This window comes from Indicator indicator, chromosome 10 (genome assembly GCF_027791375.1).
Source record: "Indicator indicator isolate 239-I01 chromosome 10, UM_Iind_1.1, whole genome shotgun sequence".
Lineage (NCBI taxonomy): Eukaryota > Metazoa > Chordata > Aves > Piciformes > Indicatoridae > Indicator > Indicator indicator.
Genome location: NC_072019.1, coordinates 28,292,541 through 28,301,296, shown reverse-complemented (window position 1 = coordinate 28,301,296; position 8,756 = coordinate 28,292,541). Strand labels below are relative to the sequence as shown.

Below are 8,756 nucleotides of genomic sequence, written 5' to 3'. Positions count from 1 at the left end.
CTCTGCATCTTTGGAGCCTCCCCTGGACCCTCTCCAGTAGTTCTCTCTCAAACTGGGGAGCCCAGAACTGGACCTAGTGCTCCAGCTGTGGCCTCCCCAGAGGCAGAGTGGCAGGAGAAGCTCCCTCAACCTGCTGGCCACACTCTTCATGCACCCCAGGAGACCATTTGCCTTCTTGGCTCACAGGCAGCTTGTCCACCAGTGCTCCCAGCTCCTTCTTTGCAGAGCTGCTTCCCAGCGTGTCACCCCTCACCCGTACTGGTACAAGGGCTTCTTCCTCCCCAGGTGCAGGACCTTCCACATGCCCTGGTTGAACTTCATGAGGTTCTCCTCCACCCACCTGTGCAGGCTGCCCAGGCGTGGCACACATGCAATTAGGGATCGCTGATGTAGGTCACCGGCATCCCTGGGGCAACGGCAGTGTGGGCAGATGGGCACAGGGGAAGCTGTTTCCCTGCCCTCCTGGGGGCTGGAGGGACATTTCTGCCATGTCTTTTCTGTGTGCCAGCACTAAGAGAAGCCTGTCAGGGAACCCTCCTCACCCCAGGGGTGCTCAGGGAACAAATCCAGGAGGGCACGCAGCAAGCCTTGGACAGGCACCGTCCTGAGAAGGGAAACGTCGGATCAAGTTTTCCTGCTCTGAGGAATCAGGTTTCCCCTCTTTCCAAGACTCAGGCTCTGCAGGAGAGTTGGAGTCTCCAAAATAACATTTGCCCTCATGTTTTTCTCTTCCAAACTCTGCTGTGGAGTGGCAAAATTGAAGCAAAAATCCAATCTTTCCCCCCCACACTTCCTGCAGCACTTCAGCTGCTTTTGCACTTAATAGCCTGGGAGGAGCCAAGACTAAACCACCCAGGACCAGCACAACAGGACCTTGCCCGTGGCCAGTACAAGGAAGCAGCTGCCAAAGGAGCACTTTTAACTTGGCACTCATTAAAAAAAAAAAAAAAAAAGGCAACAAACACAAACCAAAACAAAAATAGCACCCAAGGAGCAAAGGTTGGAGTTAAAAACTTTTATTTCCAAAATAAAAACAAAGCCAAAAAACCTCAAACACCCCCTCCCACCTCCCCCCAAAAAAAAAATCCTATCTACTTGCAAACAATTATTTAACATAGCTGCTTGGGACAGCCAACTGTTAAAGACAGGTGGTTGTAAACCAACTGTTTAAGAGCATCTTCTGAGTATAAATAATTATTTTTTTTCATCATAAAATAACTTATTATAATACCTCAGCATAAAAACTTGAGAATCAGCATCCCAAAAATACAGTAAAATCACCTGGAAAATGTTTCTGATTAACTTTCCTTTTTTTTTTTTTTTTTTTTTTGCTTTAAGGTCTTCAAACCAGGAACTTTTTAAGTTGCACTTTAAAACCAAACCTCCCCTCCTGTGTTTGGGAGTTTGTAACCCGCCCAACGTTGGGCAGGGCTCCTTCCTCTGGCAGCACTGCCCTTCCTCATCCTCCTTCCATGTCCATGCTCATCTCCATCTCCTCCAGGCTGCTTCTCTCCAGTCCCACACAACACATAGCTCAACCTCAGCCTCCCCCTTTTCAACATCACCTTTAGCTTAAGATTTTTTTTGTTGGGTTTTTTGTTTGTTTGTTTGTTTTTTGTTTTCTCCCCCCATTCCCACACCGGGGAGAAGTGTGGGGGGGGAGGAACCAGGGAGTTAATTCCTGAGCAACTTGCTATAAAGTATTGCCAAAAAAACTTTGAGTGGAGTTAGGGGAGCGTGGAGGTCACCGCTCGGGAAGGTTAATCACAGGCACCCACTGGTCCATGTAGCGACTCTCCCGACAGAAACACATCAGCTGACTCAGTGCTGGATCCTTCCACTGGGATGAGTGGGGGTTCTGGAAAGAGAAAGGAGGGGGGCATTTAATAGAGGAGCACAAACAACTCTCCCCACCCCCCATGCAGGCAGCAACAAGAAGAAAAAATAAACAACAAAAAACAGCAGCACAGCAGAAAAGCTGGACGGAGGAAAAAAAAAAAAACAGCACTGGAAAGGCAGGGGAGGGAGGAGGGAATCAGCTGCTGCTGCTGCCAGGGCAAGGAGAGCAGCCTGGAGTGGTGCTGCCTGGGGATGCAGGGCTGAGAGGGAAAAGGAGGTGAAAATAGAAAGGAAAAAAGAAAAAAAAAAAAAAAGACGAAAGAAAAGGAAAATAAAAAGGGTGGGGGAGAAATGAAAAAAAGACCAAAAAAAAGGAAAATAAAAAGGGTGGGGGAGAAATGAAAAAAAGACCAAAAAAAAGGAAAATAAAAAGGGTGGGGGAGAAATGAAAAAAAGACCAAAAAAAAGGAAAATAAAAAGGGTGGGGGAGAAATGAAAAAAAGACCAAAAAAAAGGAAAATAAAAAGGGTGGGGGAGAAATGAAAAAAAGACCAAAAAAAAGGAAAATAAAAAGGGTGGGGGAGAAATGAAAAAAAGACCAAAAAAAAGGAAAATAAAAAGGGTGGGGGAGAAAGAAAAAAAAAGTTAAAAAAACACAAAAAAAGTTCAAAAGACCAAAAAATAAGGTTAAAAAGGCAAAAAAAAAAAGGTTAAAAAAGACCAAAAAAAGGTTAAAAACAGACAAAAAAATAGTTGGGGAAAAAAAAAAAAGACAAAAAAAAGTTGAAAAAAAAGACCAAAAAAAGGTTGGAAAAAAAAAAGACAAAAAAGGTTTAAAAAAGGACAAAAGGTAAAAAAAAAAAAAAAAAGTTAAAGAGACCAAAAAAGGTAAAAAAGTAAAAAAAAAGTCAAAAAATAAAGACAAGGAAAAGGCAAAAAAAAAAAATAGAAGACCTAAAAGGAAAAGAAAGGAAAAAAATAAAAAAGAACAAATAAAGGAAAAAAGAGGGGGGGAAAGAAGGAAGGAAAAGGAGAGGTTTAGGTAGCCTTGTAGGTTATGTGGGACCCTCACCAAGCAGAAAAACCCCACAGAAATAAGGAAAAAAGTTTCCCTGGATCCTTGCATTTCCTGTGGGATCCTCACTGTGCAGAAAAAAAACAAAACAAAAAACCACCAAAACACAGCAAATAAGAAACAGTTTTCTTGGGTTGTTGTAGATCCAGTGGGTCTTTCACAGGTCCTGTTGGACTCTTGCCAGGTCCAAGAAAAACAAAAAAAATCCCTCAAAACCACTACAAAATAAGGAAGTTTTCTTTGGCCCTCACAAGTCGTGTGCAGAATCACACAAATAAGGAAAGGAGGGGCTTTTGTGCCTTTGGAGGTGCTGTGGGACCCTCACAGGTTCTGTGGGAGCCTTACTGTGCAGAGTAAACCAAATTAGACAAACGAGGTTTTTGGAGGGACCTCGGAGGTCCTGTGGGACCTTCATCATGCCAAAAAAAAAAAAAAATCCAAAGGGACAAAAAAATAAGGAAAAAAAGTAGCTTTGGACCCTCTGCGGTCCCACGGGACCCTTGTGGTGCAAAAGAGCGCCACCAAAATAAGGCAAAAAGCTTCCTTGGGCCCTTGGAGGTTCTGCTGGACCCTCCTCACAAGTTCTGTGGGACTCTGATAGGTTCTGCTGCACCCTCATCATGCCAAAAATCTCCAAAACCACCCTCCCCCCTCCCAAAGCAAAAAAATACGGGAAAGAGGTGAGTTAGCCACTTGTAGGTCCCGTGGGACCCTTGCTGTGCAGAATCAGTCCACAAAAACAAGGCAAAGAGCTTCCTTGGAGGTTTGGCAGGATTCTCAGAGGTCCTCAAGGACACTTTAGATTTGGTGAGAGCCTAGCAAGGTCTGGTGGGAGCCTCACCGACCTGGTGCCTGTGACGGGACGCGGGTCAGAGCCCCGGGCGAGGGCCGTGGCCGCCGTCACCGTGCCCCAGGCGCGGCCAGTTCCGGTTGTTCCCAGTGCCAGACTGGAATGGCGCTGGATTCCGGGCTTTGCATGGAGAAAGGCTCCATGCTCCACACCTTCATCAGCGCTTACTGGAAAGACTGGTTCTGCCTAGCAGCCCAGCACCTGCTGCCCCACCGCGGCACCCCACAACCTTCCAGGGAACACCCGGCAGATAGGGACAACTACCCCTGCTCCCTCCCGGTATCCACCGCGGAGATGCAACCAGTGGTTCGAGGCCTGCAAACGGGGCCTTTCCCCATCTGCTGCACCTCCTACTGTGGAGCTGGCAAAGAGCCCCAGGCGCCAGGGCTCCGGGTGGCGGTGGGCTGCTCACCGTGACCAAGACGCAGTGGAGGTCGGTGGGCGGCTCGGTGCCCGTGGCAGGCAGCAGGAGCTGGGCCAGCCGCGCCGGGTTGCTGACGCGGAGGATGTTGATGTCGTTTTCACAACAAAAAGCCTGGATTAAGGTAAAGTGGATCTGCAGAGCCGCGTCCCCCGCCTCCTCCTCGTCTGCCGCCAGCAAGCACAGCACCACGTTATCCGGGTCCCTGAGGGACACGACAGCCGCGGTTACCAGCGGGGACACCGAAGTGAAGACCGGGGAGCGAGGGGATGGGGGTCACTCACACGTTGAGCAGCTTGGCAGCCTCGTAGACACCGAGGGTGAGGCTCCGCTGGCTCAGCGCTTTGCTCAGCACCTCCTCCAGCGCGTCCCCCGCCTGCTCCATCCTGCCGCCGGGACAAGTATAGACAAAGCCGCTGCCACCACCGTCAAACCGGGCACCGACACTTCCTCCGACAACACCCCGTATACCGCACCCGTACCCGTACCTTACCTCCCGGCGGTGCGCTGATCCCCGGGCAGCTCCTCCAGAGTCATAGTGCAGCCGCGGGCCGGTGCCGCTGCCCGGTGCCAGTCCCGGTGCCCGCTGCCGGTACCCAAAAGCCGACGCTATCGCTCCTAGTCGCCGCCGCCTCTGCGGGACAAAGGCGCCCCCACGGGCGTTATCCCAGCCACTCCCAGCCAACCAGCGCTGCCTTTATTTGCATATTATTTCCCATTGGTTGATGCAAATAAGGCCGCGCCCCACTCCCTGAGAGATCGACCGAGCTTGACCCCGCGGTGCGAGGCCCCGAGAACGGGCTGCTGATTGGCTGGGAGTGCGGGAGGGGCGTGGTCTGCGGAAAGGGGCAGGGCTGGGGCGAGGCGGGACGGGCAGGTCCTAGTGCCCCCCTCTCGGTAACGGGCACTGCGGGCTCCGTGCTGGGGTACGTGCCAGGGGCAGGAGCGGCACTAGGGACAGGGAATGTGCCTGCCAGGAGCAGCTGCAGCCTCTCCAGCGTATCTCGGGGAGCTGCCCTGCACTACACAGAATCTCAGCATGGTGGGGGTTGGAAGGGTCCTCTGGAGATCATACACTCCAATCCCCCTTCTAAAGCAGGGCACCCACAGCAGCTTGCCCAGCATCACAATGCCCAGCTGGCTTTGGAAGCTCTGCAGACAAAGAGACTCCACAACCTCTCTGGGCAGCCTGCTCCAGGGCTCCAGCACCCTCACAACAAAGAAGTTTCTTCTCCTGTTCAAGATGGGTTCCAGTTTGCCCCCATTGCCCCTTGTTCTGTCTCTGGGCACCACTGGGAAGAGTCTGGCCTCATCCTCTTGCCCCCCACAGGTCCTTTAGCTCTGAGTGTCTTGATGCATGGTTTTCATCAGGAATGTGACATGGTGACACACTGACTGTGATGCTATCAATGCACAGGTGAGGCCACATCTCTAATACTGGGTTGAGTTTTGGGGCCCTCACTCCAAGAAGGACATTGAGGTGCTGGAGCAGGTCCTGAGAAGGGCAACAAAGCTGGTAAAGGGTCTGAAGAACAGGAGGCTGAGGGGAGACCTTCTGGTCCTCTACGATGCCCTGAAAGGAGGTTGGACACAGGTGGGGATTGATCTCTTCTCCCTAGTAACAAGTGACAGGACAAGAGGAAACGGTCTCAAGTTGCCCCAGGGGAGGTTTAGGTTGGACATGAGGAACAATTTCTTCAGCTTGGGGATTGTCAAGGGCTGGGCCAGGCTGCCCAGGGCAGTGGTGGAGTCCCCATCCCTGGAAGGGTTTCAAAGCTGTGTAGATGTGGTGCTGAGGGCTATGGTTTAGTGGTGACCTGGCAGTGCTGGGTTAGGGGTTGGAGTTGTTGATCTTAAAGGTCTCCTCCAATGCAAATGATTTGATGATGTTATCTTGGCCAGAGACCACTCTGCAGCTGGCTCTGCAGCTCAAGCTTGCTCTGCTGATGCTGACTTAGCTAAACCATGAATGTCTGAGCCTGGTGGAGGAGACCTGCTCCCCCAGCCCCTCCTGGGCCAGCTGCGTGCCGGGGGGGTTGGGCAGCACCTCACCAGGCCCTCCACAGGGTTTCCAAGTGAACTTGGTGTTTCCCCAGGAACTCAATTCTGCTGCCATATGGCCTGTCTCAGCCCAGGAGACCTCCGGGGAGGATTCCTTCTAATGGGAGCCATGTCAAAGATCACGCTTGCTCAGCTGTCACACCTAAAAGCCTCAGCAAAGTGCCAAAACCCAGCCCAGTTTGCAAGCTGGCACAGTCCCACCATGGCTCCAGGGCTGCAGACAGGACCCTTGGTGGTCCCTGATGGGGAGCTTTTGGCAGGGTGTGCTGTTAAAGTTTGCTTGTGTTGGCATTTTCCTTCTGCTCCTCAAGAGCTGCTGCCCAAGGTGATGTTTGCTGGTGAGGACAGCTGAGGGATGAGGAGCAGTCACAGAATCACAGAGTCATTTGTGCTGGAAGAGACCATCAAAATCAGTGAGTCCAAACATTAAGCCAGCACTGCAAAGTCTGCCCCTAAACCACAGAACCAGAGAATGGCAGCATAGTTTTGGCTGGAAAAAACCTTCCAGACCATGGAGTCCAACCATGCTGTAACTCTACCAAGTCTGGTGCTAAGCCGTGTCCCTCAGCACCACATCTACACCTCTTACATACCTCCAGGCACGGTCACTTCATCAGTCAGCAGAAAACAAGCTCTGGGTACAAAACCGTTTTCCAGAGTGGAATACCGGCATCAATTCCAGCAGCCCCATGGTCGTGTTGGCCACAGCAAAGAAAGCTTCCCAAAGTTTGCAGGCGTTCCTCAGCTCAGCTCTTGCTGCCCATTGTCCTGCTGCTGCAGCCCTGATAAGATCTGGCAGGACTTAACCAGCCCCACGGTGCGGGGAGGGCAGGGGGTGGGGGTGGAAAAAAAGCCTCTTTTGCAGCAGGTAGAGGGGTGGCAGATGGCAGGAGCAGGTGGGACCATTGTGTGGTGACCCTCCCAATTAAGTGCGGTTAATTTGCTGTCTCTGTTGGCAACTAAAGTCTGCGGCTCGGCTGGAGTGCTCAGATTGTATCTCGCAGCCGGTCTGGCCGCACGGCCCCATCTGCGGCCAGATCTGGCTTGGAGGCGACTGCAAAGCAGCTGAAGGCTCCTTTCTGTCTCTTCTGCAGCACCTCCTCAGCAGCAGCATTACCTTGCTAATGACAGGAGGTGATGGTCCCCCTCTGCTCTGTCCTGGTGAGGCTGCAGCTGGAGCACTGGGTCCACTTCTGGGCTCCCCAGTTCAAGAGAGACAGGGAACTGCTGGAGACAGTCCAGGGGAGGGCACAAAAACGCTGAGGGGCCTGGAGCATCTCTGTGACCTGGGGCTGTTGAGGCTGGAGAAGAGCAGCCTGAGAAGGGATCTGCTCAATGCTCAGCAAGAGCTAAAGGATCTCTATGGGGGTCAAGAGGATGGGGCCAGACTCTTCCCAGTGGTGCCCAGGGACAGGACAAGTGGCAATGGGCACAAACTGGAACCCAGGAGGTTCCATCTGAACAGGAGGAGAAACTTCTTTGTTGTGAGGGTGCTGGAGCCCTGGAGCAGGCTGCCCAGAGAGGTTATGGACTTTCCCTATCTGGAGAGCTTCCAAAGCCCCCTGGCCATTGTGATGCTGGGCAAGCTGGTGTGGGTGTCCCTGCTTTAGCAGAGGGCTCGGAGTGGATGGCCTCCAGAGGCTCCCTTCCAATCCCACCATTCTGGGATTCTATGCAAACTTCATTCTCCCCACAAATTTCCTGGCTGGGCTCAGTTTCCCATCCCTCCCTTGGCACAGAGAAGCAGCAGGGATGCTCAGGAAGCCCATGAATCTGTCCCAGAGAAGGTGGCCATGTTTGGGATGCACCATGGCTGCCATCCCAGGAAGCCTGGGATGGAGCTGGACCCACAGTTGTTCCTCTGCCAGCTCCCAGCTGGCAGCTGCTGCTAACCCTTCCTTTCATCACCTGCCAAAAGCCAACAGGGTGTTTTGTGCCCCCCTCCTCTGCCCTTTAATCCTTACTTTCATAATACACCAGGCTGATGCCTTCAACCCCCTCCATGATCAGCACCGTGGAGATGAGGAGCCCAGGAGTTACCTCAGGCTTGGGATGAGGGGGCCTGGCCCTTCCCCTCAATGCTGGCAGGGCCCCAGACATTCTCTGGGGCAGCAGGGTTTAGGTGCTTGGTGGTTCAAGGTGGCTTAGGTTAACAAAGATGGGTTTAGGAGATCCCACTCGAGTCCTGCCCGTGGTTTGGTGGGAGCTGCCACCAGGAGAGGACATTCTCTGCCAGCTGGAGACATGTTTCCTGCACCTAGGAGCACCGAGTTGTTTAGCTCAAGTGTTTGGGAAGGAGAGCAAACATCAAACGTGTCAAAGAGGTGACTAAGCCCTGTCCCTGCCAAAGGGGCTGGCAGCTGGCCAAGCCCTTTCCTGGAGGGGTGCCCACTGGGTGGTCTCAGCCACCAGTGATGCACCAGCGTGGTGCTGGGGGCCTTTCATCTCCCATTTCACTCAGATCCATGTTATCTCCGTGCTCATGTGCCTCCGTTTTCATTCTCAGACAT

At 52.4% G+C, this 8,756-nt stretch overlaps 1 protein-coding gene across 2 annotated transcripts; it reads right to left on the bottom strand.

Annotated features, from left to right (window-relative positions):
- Nucleotides 1–1,333: 1,333 nt before the first annotated feature.
- Nucleotides 1,334–4,722, bottom strand: GADD45A (growth arrest and DNA damage inducible alpha). Of its 2 annotated transcripts, none has more exons than XM_054384237.1 (4): nucleotides 4,679–4,722; nucleotides 4,470–4,571; nucleotides 4,177–4,390; nucleotides 1,334–1,858 (listed from the first exon to the last, which is right to left on the bottom strand). In XM_054384237.1, the coding sequence occupies exons 1-4, from the start codon at nucleotides 4,720–4,722 to the stop codon at nucleotides 1,745–1,747; spliced, it is 474 nt and encodes a 157-aa protein (XP_054240212.1). In that variant the 3' UTR covers nucleotides 1,334–1,744. The 2 variants fall into 2 exon arrangements, with proteins under 2 accessions (XP_054240212.1, XP_054240213.1); XM_054384238.1 differs by having other exon boundaries at nucleotides 4,470–4,587; nucleotides 4,692–4,722.
- Nucleotides 4,723–8,756: the final 4,034 nt, after the last annotated feature.